The sequence below is a fragment of the Eutrigla gurnardus genome (assembly GCF_963514095.1).
Source record: "Eutrigla gurnardus genome assembly, chromosome: 2".
In the NCBI taxonomy this organism is placed as follows: domain Eukaryota; kingdom Metazoa; phylum Chordata; class Actinopteri; order Perciformes; family Triglidae; genus Eutrigla; species Eutrigla gurnardus.
Genome location: NC_139916.1, coordinates 19,670,070 through 19,689,089, shown reverse-complemented (window position 1 = coordinate 19,689,089; position 19,020 = coordinate 19,670,070). Strand labels below are relative to the sequence as shown.

The following is a 19,020-nucleotide window of genomic DNA, read 5'->3' as shown; positions in this document are numbered from 1 at the left end:
GTATATTACTTTTAAGTATATCATATTATAAATTATTGATTTGTTATGAATGAACGTTTAACTAGATAATGTAATTGGCAGTTGTTGTTCTTGGGACTCTGAGGGGAAAAAAACTAGCTTTTGATTTCTTTTAGCTCTCTCCATGCAGGTACTGTAGATAATCGGTATGAAGCCTTCCTTCTTAAATGTTCCTTGTAAAGTTTTTTATAAACATACTAGTTATAGAACAATGCTCTAATCAGGGCTCCTCCCCGTAATGACAGCTGGTGGCAATAATGTGCCATCGAGTGCGAAGGTAGATATTGCATGTCCGTCATGCAGGTAATGTATTCAATGTGTTTATGGGAAGATATGGGGTGAAAATGTCACACTGGAAACACATAAACCAAGCAATAGGGCAGTTCCTTTGTTGTAATATCAGAATATGTATTTTCAATGATGGTTAATGCTAATGTACATGTTTTTGTCAATTCAAAGGTCATGGTTTTTGCAAAGAACCAGTCTGAGAAGGAAATTGATGAGATGCATTCAAATTACAGTAAGTGATTTATTTTTGGAACTCTAACTTTGAATCTGTTGACACCTCAGGGCTTTGAATCATCAAGCTGGGAGCTAAAAACCAGTGTGAGCAAAGGTCAACTGATTTGCATAACATATTCTGTTGGAGGTGCATATGAATACAGGGTAAAAACAGGCATTATACTGTCGGCGCCTGCATGCAAGGAAATATACTGTATAGTCAGAATTCTGCATTTATAGTACAGTAGCTTAGCAGAAAGAAAAGCAAAAGGCCATTTGTATTAGACAATTATCTTCTAGTTTGAAAAAAATACTTTGCAATGTTTTCAAAACCAACAAAAGAGGCCCACAAAATTCTATATTCCTTCATGTATCCTTTTCTCTCTTTCTTATAGCCAGGGTACTCCCTTATATTAAATCATGCAAGAAGCCTGGGGATACGTTTGTTTTAAAGCCAAGGTTGTCCTAAAGTATGATGAAAGGTACATCCCCTCCCATTTATTGCAAGCAGAACAATGCAGCACACAAACTTCTATCTCGGAATGTTTGTTTTCTTCTGCAATAGATGTATCAGAAAAGGCTTAAAGATTAGATACAAGGACATAATGACAGCCCATTACATGTCTTTAGCCCAATCGGTGCATTAAGTTTTTCAATTTCTAGGCAGCTAGTTCAGTAAGAAAATCAGACCTGCATTTTGCTTGAGAGGTAATGTCAATTTCGAGGTATTGATGCATGGTTATAGAGTGAAGTAGTAGGGACTGGAAACTGGAGAGGTAATATTCACAAGATTGCATACTTTTGTGTCTCCCAACAAAAATCAATCTGATTTTGCATATTCAGTGTGTTGCCCAGCCGTAATCTCAAGCATACTTTATTCAGTCGAGAAGCCCACCATTAGGAGCCAGCCTCATAAAGCTTCCACGGCATATCTTGCTGTTTCTTCGGTGAGTAATTTAGCAACAAGGGATGAAATGAATATGTAAAACTGATGAGATTTTTTCCTGTGAGTAAATAATACTGAAGACATTTTTTATATTTATGAATTCTTAGGGTTTCTTGCCTATTTAATTGTCCAGGTCTCGACCAGAGGTCTAATTTCTAACCTTGGCATACGAACAGATCAGGCCCCGAAAGAGGCGTACGCCACTTCCCCTGCAAAAGTTGTGATTTATGAAACAAACTTGTGGGGAATTTGGGCGCCTGTATGGAAACTCTCAACCATGGGTAATCCAATCATGGAGGCAGAGGAAACTGGCGACACGCATGGCGAGGTGGTAAAATGAAGCCAGATTGTAGAACTCAAATGTGAGAGGAATCATTTATGTATAATGACTCCTCTCACAAATTCGATTTCATTTTAACTCGCACATTACTGATAGATCCACTTTATTGTTAACATTTAAAACCAGGCTTTGAATTGCAAAATATATAAACTTAAGTTCAAATCTCAAATCACAATCTGCTACCTGCACCCTGCAGTCAGCTGTGGAAAGCACTGGAGCTGATGAAATCATGATTATCAGTGATACAAATCCAACATAACAGCATTAAAAAAATGGAAAAACAGAGCATTAGTAGTTTTCAATATATCTTCCAATACTGTGCATATATCACAAAGTACAATTTGAGTTTTCCTGTAATTCTTGCGTTAAAGTCGCTGCCGTGAACATGACTTTACTCATGAATTCATTATTTATCCGATAATTACAGACGCAATACTGCATACAGACAACAGAAATATGTATACAGACAACAGAAATCAGGTATCCAATATCAAAGCACTCTCTGTTTGGACACAGCTGATGAATACGGGCAATAAATATTACATATGAGGCTGATATTTCCACGAATGATTTGGGATTTATGAAAGGATAGTGGTGGGCACTGGCAGACTTACGATAAATCACAATATCTGTTTGCTTATGTACATTTCCTCATTTCGGCATACACAAACATTAAGTGTGAATCCTATGCCCTGTTTTATTAAAAAAAAGGACCCCAGGTCTGTGTTTCTATCCTCACGGCAGAGGTCAGGAAAAACAGCAACATTAGAGAACCGTATCTCAAGTTGTGTTGTCATGGTTGAACGAGATAAAAAGTTGGAAATAACTCTGCAGCGCTAACTTGAAAAGTGGTTGAAATGGATGTGACTCACAGAAGGCAGGGCTCTATAAATAGCTGCACTGCTGCGATAACTCTTGATTTATCAGAGGAGGATGTGGATGACTCACTCTGCCAGCTCTGGTAATGGTGAATGAGCAGAAAGGAAGGTGAAAGCAGCACACACCCTTGCACACACTGAATCCGCCAGGTGCTTGCAGCCTTTAATCTGTCACAATCTTTTAATAATAATACAATCAGTAGCTGGTTACGTAGAAAACATTTTCATAACCCAGAATTACTGCAGGGAAAATCCTGGAAATCCTGCTTCGTGATACCAGAACCTGATAAGTTTCATCCCTAAGTGCCCTTCCTAAATGAAAAAAAAAGATGTTGTGACTGGAGTAACAATGGCCATTGTTATAGTTTTTCCACTATCCAGCAATATTAAAAAGACAATGTTAACCCATTGCATTTTGCAATGCCTGGAGTCGAATTTCAAGCTATGTGTACTAGTGCTTTCATTCGACATATTAAATCATGTTTTCTGTTAAATGAACATGGTGCCTAAGATGTTAGTGTCATGTGTAACCCCCAAAATGCACCACTGTGTAGATCATAAAACACGCTTTAGCTCATGAAGGTATCAGTAACCAGGCTGAGGTAGCAGAGTTGTTGCATGTGTATATCACACTAGTGTTGATTGCAGTGTTTTGGCTTCAATATTTTCTATTTTCTCATTTGTCTCCTCTCCTGTCTTCCTATGTATGAACATCACAGAAATGTATTTTCAATGAGTTTTTGGCCGCAGTAGTAAAAGGATTTTGTTGCCACACTGATCTCACCTTAGAGGATGTGATGTTTCACTTCAAATAGAAACGTGCATTGATTAAACCACGTTTCCAAATCTATTCAACCTTTCAAGGTTGGGAATTGTCATTTCCAAGTCAGAATATGAATCTGATTTGCCTGATATTGTTGCCTGACAAAGAGAAATGAGGCTGCATTCATTATAAATATTAAAACATGTTTTTCTCAAAAACCATTATGTAGAGTAGCCTGTTTGTTGGTGGTTGTTGCTTTGCATCATTTTCTTTAATGCACCACTATGGCCACTTTACATTATTAACAATTTTATAACCTTCACTTTAAAGGACATGATGCAGTGATGCATCAAACTCATTGACTAGCGCTGTTTACTACAGATACTGTTGCAACATTAAAATTCTGTCCTTTATAAAGCTAATTCACCATACTTTGTTGCATGCAGGGAAACAGCACAGCAGCGACTTTTCCCGCCTGATTGCCCAGGTTCGGTGTCGCCTAGAAACCACCAGGAAGACTCGTATCAAACAGGAAGTCATTGAGGAAGGAGAGGGTGAACAGAAAACACACTCTGCAGGTATTGTAACATGTATTTCATATTTCTGCGCTGCTCTCTTCTTCCTGGGTGTCTGACACAATGTTGTACTGTATATTCTTGCCTCCTCCAGATCAAGTTGCAGAATCAAAAAGCTGCTCGGTGGTGACTGTAGACGATGGAGAATCTGACGAGGAGTCATCTAAGAGAAGGATTGAATTGTCATCCAGCCCCACTCACAGTGACGTGTCTATCAGCAGGTGAGCCCTAAATAATAATTAACTTACAGTAGGTGACACCCTCAACACTTGTTAGTGGTCTGTCCTTTTCACGCTACAGTCAGTAAGATTCTTGCTTTTGTCTTTTTTTCCAGTTTGAATACATCATATTAGTTACAGTGTGAGAATAATAATAAAAGAGGGGTTTGGACCTTGGACACTTCTCTAAAATCTTTTGAAAAGGCAATGCTCCCTTTTGTAACTCTTACAGTTGAAAATCCTTGATATCGCTGACTATTTTCATTTCAGGAATATTTTCATGCCTCTGGCGTGGCATTCTCAGGACAGCATTATAATATCATGTGATTCATTTCATATTTGATTAGTATTTCGTATAAGCTCTATCATGGTTATGTCAATTATTGTGGAAACTCAATCTTAGATAATTGCATTCAGATGTAAACACGTCGGAAAAAAGGAAACATCCTGCTTTTCATGGAAAACGGTCTCCAAAAAGCTTGTCCGTATCTTTACTTAACTAAATATGGCCCAACTCTTAATACTTCAAATAAAAATACACTTCCTCACATTAAACCTTTTAATTATGATATAGAATAGAAGTGAAAGTTCCACATGGTAATCCATAAACTAGAAAATATTCTGCACATTGATTATCATTATCAAAAGCTACCACACCTCCTTAAAATTAGATTTTTTTATTAGCATGTGTTCAGTTATTAAACACTGGTGCTCATATGTTCATATTCAAAATGTTCCATCACTCACATCAGATTTATTCACTCAATTGTAATCTGATTGATAAAAGATAAATCTTATTGTTTTACATTGTAAACATGAAATGACAGTGGGAGCTTACTTGCATGACGTCTTTTCAATGGCCGTTCATTGGTGGAAATGCTTTCAAGCATTTCCAACCTATGTTATCCTGTTCGGCCATTTTGTTTATTATTATTCTTCCGTACGTTTTTTGGCCGTCTCTAGCTTCTGCATACTTTCAGCTACAAAAACCATTCAACTATCAAAATGTTCAGCTTTTTCAGCTCTTTTGTGCTGATTTTCAACCTTTTTTCTGCCTTTCATACTTTTTCATATATCAGCCTTTTCCATATTTTTTTTTCAATGCATTCCTATGCAGATCAGCCTAAAAACCTCTTTAACATCCTCATCTTTGAACTCCGACTAGTTTCACATACTTCCTACAAGACTTTGAACTATTCAATTCTTATTCAGTTTTTTGATATCTTTTACAGTTTTTCTATAATCACAGTTTATGTTTTATGGTTTTTTCAGACCTCATCAGAGTTTATAATGGGTGTGTATTGCGCGTGCTAGAGTGGGTGACATCATCGCTTAGAGTGTGAGAGCAGCCCAAGACACTTCAGCTTTTTTTTCTTTCCAAACTCCTCCCGGCCACAATTTTCACTCTACAGAGGTGATATTTTCCAATTTTGTAGACAAACTTGTCCTGTCTCTCACAATGTGATCAAAAACTCTGTGAGATTTACAGAATTTGAACTAGCAACCTCTAAGCGCGGCCACGTCGGTTTTTCTCCCCATTGACTTACAATACTAATTGAGAAACAGATTTTCAAAGAAACCTGAAATGAGCAGCATTTCTAACTCGCCCTAGTGTCCACATTTCTGAGACTAGGAAAAAATAAAAGTGATCAGTGTCCCTACTACTGATACTTCCTCCACTACTTTTAGTAGTAACACAGCTTTCACACGGGAAGGGCATCGGCAAAACTTTCTGGAGGACAAGAATGCCGGCGCTGCTAGTGTAACCCAGAGGTAACTACAGTTACTTGCTGCATGTAATCGCTTCAGGTCTGTTTTTGGGTACGTTGCCCTTTAAGCACCGCGTTACGGCAGTTTTTACGACAGCCACCTGGTTTCCGCCCCTAGTGGGAATCGCGGGCTCAGAGGGATGTAGTGAAGCTGCAGCCGAACACGTTGCTTCTCCGATATAGACTCTTATTACTGTAGTGTTTCCATTAGCGACGGTCGTCACCCCCTTGACCATTCTTCAGGCAAACACTATTAGACATTCATACATCAACATAAATAAAAAGAGAGCTCTCTATTTTTTTTTTGCTGGCCAGCCATTTATTTTTATTTTGAAAGGACAATTGAAAGACTCTTTTATAAAACACCTGATTGGTGATTATTTTTATTTTATTTTATATATTTATGGGGTAAATACTCCCTGAACCGAAGGACTATTAACTCAGACAGAGCATTCAAGTGTTTTTTCCTTTTCTATCAAAGGGAATATTTTAACTTCATTTATTTTTATATATAAAGTGAATGTTCTTATAACTGCCACGTCGCTTCTTCTTCTTCTTCTTCTTCTTCTTCTTCTTCTTCTTCTTCTTCTTCTTATGCTGCGCCCGGCCGCGCTCCGTGGCAAGACGGCCACCAGGCACTCGCTGACAGGCCCTCCCTCTGGGCCTGGCTCCAGACGGGAGCTCCGGGCTTCCTCCAGGCTGGGTCACTCCTCTTCTTCCTAGGTTATTCATGGGAGTCTTTTGAACCATTCTTAGTCTGGCCCCTCACCTGAGACCAATTTGCCATGGGAAACCCCACCAGGAGCACAAAGCTCCAGACAACACAGGCCTCAGGGTCATAGGGACACACAAACCTCTCCACCGCGTTAAGGTGATGGTTCCCGGAAAGGTTTTTTTTTTTGGTTGTGGGAAACCGGAGCACCCGGAGTAAAACCCACAGGGGAGGGGATAATATGGGAGGGGTTGAGGAGATATTTAATTTGGCCACCCTTTTTTTATAATTATATATAGCTGTATTTTTTTACAGCATATATTATTTTCTGAATTATAAATTTAGGGCCAAATTAGGACACAGCACCAGTTCAACGTCTTTTGCGCAGACCGATGCTGTGTCGGAACCTCTTGAAGAGAGATTTCTTCTTCTTCGGGGGCTGCACCTCCTCTGGCAGCTCCACCCAAGGAAGACTCTGCTCGAGGCTTTTGACCTGGAGCTCAGTCACCAGTTGGTCGGGTGAGGTCTGGTGCAGCTCCTCAGCTCCCTGAAGAGCACCACCATTCACAACCTCGATGTCTTCTGGTTCCTTCGCCAGCTCCTGGTCCAGGGTCCTCTGCTGGAGTTCTGCCTTTAGCTGAGATAATTCAGCTCGGAGGTCCTTGTTGTCCTCCTCGGCAGTCTGGAGGTCATCTGAGAGCTGCTGGTTGGTGGAGACCTGTTTTCTCAGGGCCTCCATCGCCTGCTCCACGTTTGAGCTCCTCAGTGAGGTTCACCCTAATGCTGATCTCTTCAGCATTGATTCGCTGCTGCTCAAGCAGCAAAGGTTTTTTTTTTTGGTTGTGGGAAACCGGAGCACCCACAGGGGAGGGGGTAATATGGGAGGGGATGAGGAGATATTTAATTTGGGGCCAAATTGTTTTTTTTCTAGTGGGGGGAAACGGGCGCTCCCGGAGAAAACCCACACGACACAGTACAATTCACTGTGCCGCCCTTTTTTTTACAATAATATATAGCTGTATTTTTTTACAGCATATATTATTTTCCGAATTATAAATTTAGGGCCAAATTAGGACACAGCACCAGTTCAACGCCTTTTGCGCAGACCGATGCTGTGTCGGAACCTCTTGAAAAGAGATTTCTTCTTCTTGGGGGGCTGCACCTCCTCTGGCAGCTCCACACAAGGAAGACTCTGCTCGAGGCTTTCGACCTGGAGCTCAGTCACCAGTTGGTCGGGTGAGGTCTGGTGCAGCTCCTCAGCTCCCTGAAGATCAGCACCATTCACAGCCTCGATGTCTTCTGGTTCCTTCGCCAGCTCCTGGGTCCTCTGCTGGAGTTCTGCCTTTAGCTGAGATAATTCAGCTCGGAGGTCCTTGTTGTCCTCCTCAGCAGTCTGGAGGTCATCTGAGAGCTGCTGGTTGGTTGAGACCTGTTTTATCAGGGCCTCCTTCACCAGCTCCTGGTTCAGGGTCCTCTCCTGGAGATCTGCCTTTAGCTGAACGAATTCAGCTCGGAGGTCTTTGTTGTCCTCCTCAGCAGTCTGGAGGTCATTTGATAGCTGATGGTTGGTGGAGACCTGTTTTATCAGGGCCTCCTTCGCCAGCTCCTGGTCCAGGGTCTTTTCAGATAAATCAGCTTGGAGGTCCTTGTTGTCCTCCGTGGCGGTCTGGAGGTCATTTACCAACTGCTGGTTGGCGGACGCTTGTTTTATCAGGGCCTCTTTCGCGAGGTCATGGCGCAGAGTACTCTGATCAAGCTCTTCTTGCAGATGAACTAGTTGATATCTGAGGCCTTGGGCGACCTTGACCTCAGCCTGGAGATTAATGGTTGTCTCCAGGTTGATTGAGGCCTGTACTTTCAAGTACTCCAATTCCTCCTCCTTTTCAAAGTTCTCCTGCCTGAGGCTCTGGATAGCCTTCTCCTGCTGTTCAAACTTTTCCTTAAGGATTAAATGAGACACCTTGAGGTCCTCATGCTCCCTCTGAAGATCTTTCTTCTTCTTTATCTTCACGGTGCAATGGACTGCAGAGGCGATCTCCATTTTATTCAGAGTCTCTGGCTCACTTGCCTTCTTGAGCATCTCCAGTTCGCCACGGATGGCCTTGCCCCGATTGATGTGCATTTCCTTCAGGGTCTTTTGCCGTTTGAGCTCCTCAGTGAGCCCCATCCTAATGCCGTACTCTTCAGCGTTGATTCGCTTCTGCTCACGCAGTTGCTCACGCAGCTGGTTGATGGTCTCCTGAGGGGTCAGTTGGACACGAGTCCTGCTGTTTCCCTGCTGCATCTTGGCTGCAGGAATGATACCGTTTACAAGACGGTACAATGTAAACTGGCTTTTGCCGATGAACAGATGGACGAGAAGAGCAGACTGGTGGAGACAGCCCGCTCCAGATGTAAAAGTTCTGTCACTATCTGTTTGAACGTAGATGAAATTTCGTTCCTCTCACAAAGTTGCAAAAAGTTCAAAATATCACTATCTATTCACTCTCAATCACTATCGCTCTCTCTCTCTCTCCAAACTCCAAAAACTCCACGATGAGTTCTGGTCGCTGCTTGTATTTATACAGTCCAGGGTCACGTGATGTCACCAGTCATCAAAGACATCAAAGCACATTGTACATTCCAAAATGAAAAAAAAAGAAAAGAACTTTCAGGTTGCCATAGTAACCGCTGCCCTTAAACATGTGTACATTGTTTTTTTGTTTTTTCATCGACTTCAGCACCCCAAAAGTTCGCCATACTTTAACTTCCAAACGTGATTAAACGTTTAAAACGTTCACAAGTACTACTACTACTGCTACTACTAGCCTACTACTGATACTATGTCCACTACTTGTAATAGTACTACTACTAATACTACTACTACTAGCCTACTACTGATACTATGTCCACTACTTGTAATAGTACTACTACTAATACTACTACTACTAGCCTACTACTGATACTACCTCCACTACTTGTAGTAGTACTAGTACTACTACTACTACTACTACTTCTACTACTAGCCTACTACTGATACTTCCTCCACTACTTGTAGTAGTACTACTACTACTACTACTTCTTCTACTACTGATACTACGTCCACTACTTGAACTTGTACTAGTACTACTACTGATACTATGTCCACTACTTGTAATAGTACTACTACTACTACTACTAGCCTACTACTGATACTACCTCCACTACTTGTAGTAGTACTACTACTACTACTACTACTTCTACTACTGATACTACGTCCACTACTTGAACTTTTACTCGTACTACTACTCCTTTTGCTACTAGCCTACTACTGATACCATGTCCACTTCTTGTACTAGTACTAGTACTACTTCTAGTTTACTACTAATACTACCTCCACTACTTATAATAGTACTAGGACTACTACTACTAGTACTTCTACTACTACTACTAATACTACTAATACTTGTACTAATATTACTAGTACTACTGCTAATACTACTGCTACTATTAATACTACTAATACTTGTACTAATATTACTAGTACTAGTAGTACTTCTACTTCTACTACTACTAATACTACTAATACTTGTACTAATATTACTAGTACTACTGCTAATACTACTGCTACTACTAATACTACTTTTACTAATACTACTAGTATTACTGCTACTACTACTACTACTACTACTACTACTGATACTACTCCTACTACTTCTATTAGTACCCTACTAATACTACAAACAAAAAGAACATTCAAATATTAAAATGTTCAGCTCTTTAAGGACATTTCAACGTGTCTTCAACATTTTTTTCCCTTTCATATTCTTTTCAAATATTCAGGTTTTTCATATTTGTTCAGCTATTTAGCTTATTTCATACATTTGCAGATATTAAGCTTTGTTAATATTATTTTCAAATATTGAGCTTTTTTCATAATTTTGCACATATTCAGCTTTTTCATACTTTTCACATATTCAGCTTTTTGAATATTCTCTTCAGCTATTCAGATTTTCAAACTTTTTGCATATTCAGCTTTTTTTAATATTCTCTTCAAATATTCAGCTTTTTCATGCTTTTGCACTTATTCAGCTTTTTAAATATTTTCTTCAAATATTCTGCTTTTTTAATATTTTCTTCAAATATTCAGCTTTGTTTTCAGTGTTGCTTCAGCATTAAAGCATTTCCACGTATTTCCGCAGGAAATACATTTTCTAGTTCTTTATAAAAAGGTATGCAGCTGCCTCTTCTAAAGAATGATAAAGAGGATTTCAGTTTGAACCTTGAAGATTCGTTATCACTTGCTGTCATGCCACATAAGCTTTGTACATCCTTTCACAGCATGTATATTCCCCTCCTACAGTACTATCCCCTAACGTTGTACTCGACACTACTTGACACTACAGGGGGATAAATCCTGTTACTGGAAGAGGAATATTACTACAGTTTACTTTGCACTTTTTAATGGTTTATTTACTTCAAATCCTAAGGTTGTAGAGCTGTCAATGTTCCTCTATAATCCTATTCGAATTTCATTCCATACACAGGCTTATACCGTAGGTTGCCAATGCCATTATTGTCAATGTGGTTGTTTTACTTCCTGTCCACTAGAGGGTGTTCCAAAAATATTACCAATAATTATGTTGAATTACCAACAGCTGAGAGCTTTCTAGATAAGTTATAATTAAGAAAGTAAGACAACCACATTGCTGTTCTCCCGGGGACGCTGTGTCCCCGTTGCCATGGTTACGCCCTCCTCGTCTCACCGGCAGCTCTACTTTCACTTTCTCACGTTATTTATTTATTCATTCATTCATTCCTAAAAGGAACCTCAACGTCCCGTTTTATTACTGCTCTGGTTTCCCGAGACTGTCGATATTTAATAAACTCTTGCAGAAGTGGTGGTGCCAGGCCATGTAGTACTTTTATAAAACAAGCAGATAGAGGAGAATTTACAGAAATTATCCAAACTTAATAAAGTACATCCTACATCCTTCCAAAATAAGCCGATGGAGACGCGGGTCGAGCAGTAAGCAGTATGAATGCATCTTTGTCATAACTGCATCGCTTCTCGAGGTCCGTCGATATCTTTGTTTCATCAGACTTCATGAGTCAAAAACAACCGTTTATAGAAAAAAAGAAAAAGGAAAAAAAATTGCTAAATTTCAGCATTCGAATAGTACCGATTTTCTTTTACTATTCTATCTACTATATTGGGGGGGGGGTTTAGCTCAGGAGGTAGAGCGGGTTGGCTGATAACCGCAAGATTGCCGGTTCGATCCCCGGCTCCTCCTAGCTGAGTGCCTGGTGTCCCTGAGCAAGACAACTCACCCTAATTGCTCCTGACGAGCTGGCTGTCGCCCTGCGTGGTTGACTCCGCCGTCGGTGTGTGAATGTGTGTATGAATGGGTGAATGTCAGTCATTACTGTAAAGCGCTATATAAATGAGGCCATTTATTCAAATTATACCGGTATTCGATTCCAGAAGCTCATTCAAACACCCCTATAAGGTTGTTTGTTGCATTTTTTAATTAAATAATTCAACAAAATCTTTGGGGTAAATATCCCGTATGTGAATCAGAATATTGTGCACTAGTTAACACATGCAATTTTACATTTGGAAAGCCCAGATTTACAAACAGTCTCTACAACTTAGCATGTATGAACAGCATTAATGTTATGTAATGTGTGCAGCCTGAGCACAATCATAGCTTTGAGTATAATTGCAAACATTAAAGATGACTTCTCTAAATAAAGCCTAGCAACCGAAACCTACATCTGGGATTCAGTAACTTTTACAAGCTCCTTTTCCACCCCATTACACTTAATATTGATAGATATCTGCCTGTGCTGTCAACAGCATGCATCACGAATCAGGCATCCCTTTTTTATGTTAGTCAGAACAGAAGTTATGACTTTTAATCCCAAATCCAGGCCTCTCTGCCTTCTTTGTCAATATCATAAATGGTGATTTGGCTGTGCTCTCAACACTTTATTTAAGTGTGAATGTCGCTTGTTTTAAGTGCAATCTACAGGAATCAAATGTTTTAAAAGCAGATGTAAACAGATTGTCAAAAAAAAAAAGGATATCGTTAAAGCATTTAGAATCTAGCCCTGCAACACTGATGTGCCCTGTGACTGTCCTTCCTCCTTCTTATATAAGCTTTTATAAGGTCAAGGGAAATTAAGTTGTTTCAGCACATCTGTGCCCAGCTCCTCAGGTATCATCAGTTAATTAGTTGCCCTCGGCACACTGCAACTGTGGCAATGATGCGGTCGTCATTGTGACAGCTGGATGTTACAACAAGTTAAAACTAAAAAGCTTCTCTTTAACAATGACTACATTCAGCATCTTGCATTCTATATTATGAAAGTTTTTCAATAGTGGTTGTGGATGGTGGCTTTACAAATCCAATCCATTTAGGCTAAATACCCATTACTATATGATATATATTCATGAAGTACCAGCAATGAAGTAAGGGTTTTATTCACAAAGATGAAGTTTGAGCTTGTAGCCGAGGGGTGCTAAGAAAAAAATAGAATCCATTTTAATTTCAGAAGCATTTTGGAAGGTGACTATCTAGCTGCTGGGCACCACTGAATAAATTATATTCCCTTTTGTCTTACAAGGAAACAAGAAATGTGTGTGTACGGCTGAAAACAATGTACTTAGAGTCAAAATACAGCAGCTCTCATGGGGAAACCCCATCTCTAGCAGTTATGACAGCCATTTCTTTTTTGTTTAATTAGAGGAAATGTCTTCAAATTTGGCACAAATGTCCAACTGGACTCAAGCAGAAACTAATTATATTTTGGTGGTCAAAGGTCAAGGTCACTGTGACCCCGTGTCCTTCTCATTCTTGTGAGTGCGGTATCTCAGGGACTCATTGTGAGTGAATTTCTTTAAATTTGGCACAAACATCTACTTGGACTCAGAGATTAACTGATTACATTTTGGAGTTCAGTAATCCAATCCTTGTGACCTCATAAAACCCATTTATTTTGCCATAAATCATGAATTCGTATGCAAATGATGATCATTTCAAACAGTTGTGTAATACATGTTTTATAAAGTGCTGACATTTTGAACAGAACACGGCAACATGACTGTGAAAGTACTTTTTTTCCTACAATTTATTTTTAATTGTAGGGAGTAAAAGTAAAAAGTTGCCTGGAAATTCTACTTAAGTACAGTAACAAAGTATTTGTACTGTGTACCATACGATCCCAGGTCCCCTCTTCCACCCAAACCTGCTGTTTAGGGATTCATGGGAACTAGCTGTGGTAGCTCAGGGTCAAACTTCAAGTACGTCTCTTCAAATAAATGAGGATGTCCTGCTTGTATTAACCTGCATGCTGTGCATCGAGTATCACATTTTGGTTTGATAGATGGTGGGTCGAAGGTTAGATTGCTTTTCAGGGCACATCCTGTTGTTTCTCTGTTTCTTAGTCAAGTAAGGACTCATGTTCCCCTTCATCTCCCTCTTTCTCCCATTACAGTTCTATTTCAGATGTCTTTGGTCCAGAGCCTGCCAGACACCCAGAGTAAGTGATTCTGCTGTCATTGCTGCTGTCAAGAAAAGTCATTTAATGCCACCATTAATGCTCGGAGTGCTACGCAATCTATTTGCCATCCCAAATAATAGCATGTTTGTGATGATGCATAGATTGGATGTCAACACACACACAAGTTGAATTAGTTTCGCATTGAGAAAATCAAGCTCCAGTGGAATTACCAATTCTTGAGTAGTGTTTGAAGTCATCAAGTGAAATAAAGACATTAGGGCTGCAACTAACAATCATTTCCATTGTCGATTAATCTGTTAATTCTTTTTTCTATTAATTGTTCAGTTGTTTGGTCCATAAAATTGTGAAAAATGTCCCAAAGCCCAAGATGATGTCCTCAAATGTTTTGTTTTGTCTGCAATTTTAAGATGTTCAGGTTACTGTCCTACAATTAAGACATCATTATTGTACAATTGTTGTCCAACTAGCAAAATAGAAGCATGATATTTTCCTATACAAAGCAATCTTTCTCCCTGTGTCTTCTAGCTTTGCGTTCGGTCTGACTTGCATTCAGGTGAAATTTATGTTGATATAGGTCTGAAAATGGTATGTGGTTATTTTTTAGATATTTCCACAATGGATCTCATAGAAATAATGCATCCACACCCTGCCATTGCTTTTCACAAAGCTGACTACTATTTTGTTGAGAGGCACTTAATTCAGGCCCCAAGACACAATAAAGCAAGAAGAGCAGCTGAACTTGCTTGTTATCAAATTGCACTCAAATTGTTGGCAACAGTTTTTCTTGTAGTTCATTTCCCTGAGCTCCTGGTGATCGATTAGGCAACTGAACACGCCTGGAAAGATGATTTCATCCAATTAAACTGTTTGTCAGTTATGTCAGCAACAAACCTTTTCATCCAGGGATAATGGTGGTCATATTTCAAACCAGTCATTGCTGCTACAAGTAGGCTGAATATTGAGACCCAGTATTGTTTGCTTTCTGTATGGTTTTATCCTCTTCCTTTTTCTCGATCATTTTGGTGCTTTAATGGTGCAATAAGACGGCAACACATAGCTCTGCAACCCAGGGGACTCGCATAAACAGCAGCACTGGCCCGGGGCTCATTTACTTGCGGACTGTGACCTCAGACAGAGGAGCATTGCATCGTCTTAGTTTGGACAAAATGAAACAATGAAGAATAAAAATATATATATTTCCACACACATGCACACTAAATGGATGCAAAAGTTTTCATCGTAATATATGAACAGTTACTCTTTTTTTAAATTGTCAAACAATGCTGCTAAACTATCACTTTATTCTTTGACAGGTTAATCAAGTTAAGATTTAACATTGTTATTGTACTGTGATGTATGAGGATGATAAGCGAATAACATCTGTTCCAAGGACATTTCCCATTTAGAAAGCGTTGCTTCTACTGTTGGGTTTGGAGTCTCAGTGTGGAAGTACATTTTCTTTCCATCAGGCAGGGCTTTACCTCCAGCCATTGCCAGAATCTGGCAATGATGCCAATTTAATTGTTGATTGTTTTAGTCCTAATCCACACTTTGCAGAGAGGCAAACTGCCTGCTTACAAGTAATCCCCTATACTTGGTTGACTCCCCATCCTCCCCACATGTGGACTTCTGACCCAAATTCCAGTGCTGGAATTTTGTTTTTCCAGTCCATCCAGTCAAGATAAAGAGGCAGCGGACCTTGTCACTGGCTGGAGGGTAATATACATCCGTAGTATAATCAGCTAAAAAAAAAGAAAAGCCCTTCATGTGAAGCTTTAAGTGGTTCCACATGGAAGATGCTGTGGGTTCATATTATCTCAACATTTCTTATGGAGGAGATCTCGGTGTGAGCTGTGGAGTCCAGAGTCCACCAGGGCTCACACCGTAGCAAACGTTATTGATGTGGCGCTAGGTAATCCACAATGGGAATGCAGCTTATTTAGTGGCATTAAGTGCTCGATCTAGATGTATTCCTCTGACAACGGTATGGTTTCTTTCAGAATAAAAACAGAAGTGTAGCGTGTAGTATATTTTCTTTGTATACCAACTGAATTTGAAAAAAAAAAACAGATTAGATTGTCTGAGAATTTTTTTGTTTTGTTTTATAAATACCATGTAAAGTTAAATGCAAAAGCATATGTATGATTGAGGGCTTACAACATGGCGACGGCTGAGCAGGCTAGCAGCTAATGGCTCTAACAGCACGAACAGTGCAAACAATGGCAACAGGGCTGACCGTTTTTAGCTGAGGGGAAGCCAGAGGGAGGGTGCAGGCGGCGTTCTCAGCTCTATTTGCCATATGAGGGAAGCGAAATGCAATGCGGCGGCCATGAGCGAGCTAGTGAGGCGCGCTCACTTTCATTAACATGCACTAAAAGGCACGCACGGCTGGCCCAGGCTATGTAAACAAAGCGTGTGTTTGATGCTAATTAAGGCGCTGAATGTCGAATAGAGAACCTCTAAGTAGACACTCTAAGTCCATTCGGTGTGTCTATAAGGAGCATTGCATTTAACCTTCATACATAGTCAGGAACAGGACAGGCTGTAAGTACATATACTAAAGCTGTGTATGTACTATTATATTGTTTGTGTCAAGGACCGAATGACACAGTTATTTCAAAAAAGCCCATCATACTGCTATTGCTCTGTTACTAAACCTACATGAGACTCCTAGTGAGCTTGTTTTTATTATTGTAGTCCGTTTGTCCTTTATTGTTGCATCTGAGTGACTTAATAAAAAATATGTTATCCTGATTTAAGTTCATAGTAGATTTGCCATCAACAGTGACTTTCTCATTATTGTCAACATATGTGAGCAGGCGGTTGTCTCGTTTGAAGTGACTTGACCCACTTGACCCAGTGTGAGCACAGAAGATGTACGTGTAGGGTCTGTTAGTCTACGTCTGTGTAGAAAGACCAATCAACTTGTGAAGTGTGATTTAACAAGATTAATAAAAATGTGTCTCTCCATCTAAGTTGACCTAACTTTGGCAAACAATTGACTTTGGGCCTCTAAAAAAGGAGAATAAGTCCCAAAATGTAATCTGTTTTGCCTGACCCCCTCCATATTCATTGTACACACAATGTTATATCAGTGATTTGTATTGATGTGAGCAACCACTTGGTCCATTGTAATGAATTTGCTGGAGGGGCATCAGGAAGCCTGTTGCTCAAGATGGAGTCAATATAAATTAGAATCACTTCAGCAGAATAATAATGAAGTATGAATACTCTCCGGCTGTGCACCTGCCTCCATTTCCTGTTATTTTAATTGCAGTCTGCAGCATTTATGTTCTCTCACAGTAAAGGTGTTCTGGTATTAATTGACTGTATGAACTGTTAGTTACAATAGAGACAACTGCTGGCAAACAGGCCTTCATTTGAACTTCTCATTGACCACAAACATGAGTATTTTGGTAGACTTGATTTGCCAACATGCTAATGATTTAAGGAATCTGTGTCAGAAAAATAATGTCATTTTAGAAGGGATTTATTTTCAAGCTTATCCCCACTGTCTCAAATGTGGGTTTTTCTCAAGATGCACAGCAGGCTGGCAGGAAAGAAGAAGGCAATTTAAAGAAGACTATTATAGATTGATTAAAATAATATGTGGTCTTTTTGCCTCTGGGGCCGATAGCTGATGCATATTATTCCAGAAATGAACATCGTGGTAGGTAGGTGATTTGCTGCTGGAAGTCTTTATCAAATTGATTGCTTGTGTGTAAAAACTAAGCAGCTAGTGTAAACTAAGTGTATACGATTTAGCAGCAGTTTACTAATGATACTAATCACCGTAACTTTAATTTAACATATTTCAGTTTTCCATTCACAAAAGACTAAAAGGTCATCTGTGCAAATGTTCTTTCATAGAGACTCAGAGAGGACCTTCCAAAAGCAAACATCCAGCGCGAGAGGAGACTACGTGACTTCATCGCCCACCAGTAGAAAACGACGGCGTAAGACGTAAGGAGAGATGGTGGAACGGGAAGGAGAGAGAGAGAGGAAGAGATCTCTCGCCCACCATATACCAATATACCAATCAACTATTGACCGACGTTCAAGCTCAACAAGAACAAGAATCTTTATGCACAATCCTGGTTTGCATTTCATTTTTCCGATTTTCTGAAGTTGATCTGTTCAGTGTGTCGCACTACATTTTGTATTTTTATGTTTTTTTCTTAATTATTTTCCTCATCTTAATTGTATTTCTTTCATGTTTGCCGTTAGAACGGAAATAAACCTGAAATGGCATTCAGTTGTTTTGCATTCAAACACTTTTTGGGTTCCAAAATTCATAGTCCATGTCATCACTAATAGATTTTGACATTTTTGTACACTGCTTGTGAAGCCAAACTTTCGGACTTTGTCACTGTAGTGGAACGTTTGAAGCAGCTGTATGAATGATCTCCAAAAAATTTGTAAAAATGCACTTTATCCACCAAATAGCTGGATGTTGGTTTTCTATCTTATCACCTTCCATCTTCAAATTATCCCTCAGATATTTTCCTAACTCAGATTAGGAAGTCGGTCACATAGGATTCGTCTATAATTTTCAATTTCAGACCATGCAACAAATCTGTAGCTTTCAAATTGACTGTTTTCTTTGAAAGAAAATTATCCGTGTTCAGTTTAAATCAAGACACCCGATGCTCGTAGAAACCCCAGGTCAAAGCAAGCCAGAGTGTAAACACTTAAGGAGGGGGGTGTTTATGTGTGCGTGCATGGGAGAGTGGGCAGAACACATTTGGGAGCTGCGCTTGATTGAAAACAGAGCTCGCCTGGAGCCTGCGGTCCGAAGCACGGTGCTTCTGACTC

At 39.7% G+C, this 19,020-nt stretch overlaps 1 protein-coding gene across 1 annotated transcript in view; it reads left to right on the top strand.

Annotated features, from left to right (window-relative positions):
* Positions 1-18,456, top strand: part of rad18 (RAD18 E3 ubiquitin protein ligase) — a 27,357-nt gene extending 8,901 nt beyond the window's left edge. The window contains exons 9-13 of the mRNA XM_084030888.1: positions 478-538; positions 3,893-4,024; positions 4,116-4,242; positions 14,179-14,223; positions 18,076-18,456. Coding sequence (XP_083887014.1) covers positions 478-538; positions 3,893-4,024; positions 4,116-4,242; positions 14,179-14,223; positions 18,076-18,172 — 462 coding nt within the window. The 3' untranslated portion in view covers positions 18,173-18,456. The remainder of the gene's footprint in view (positions 1-477; positions 539-3,892; positions 4,025-4,115; positions 4,243-14,178; positions 14,224-18,075) is intronic.
* The last annotated feature ends 564 nt before the right edge of the window (positions 18,457-19,020 follow it).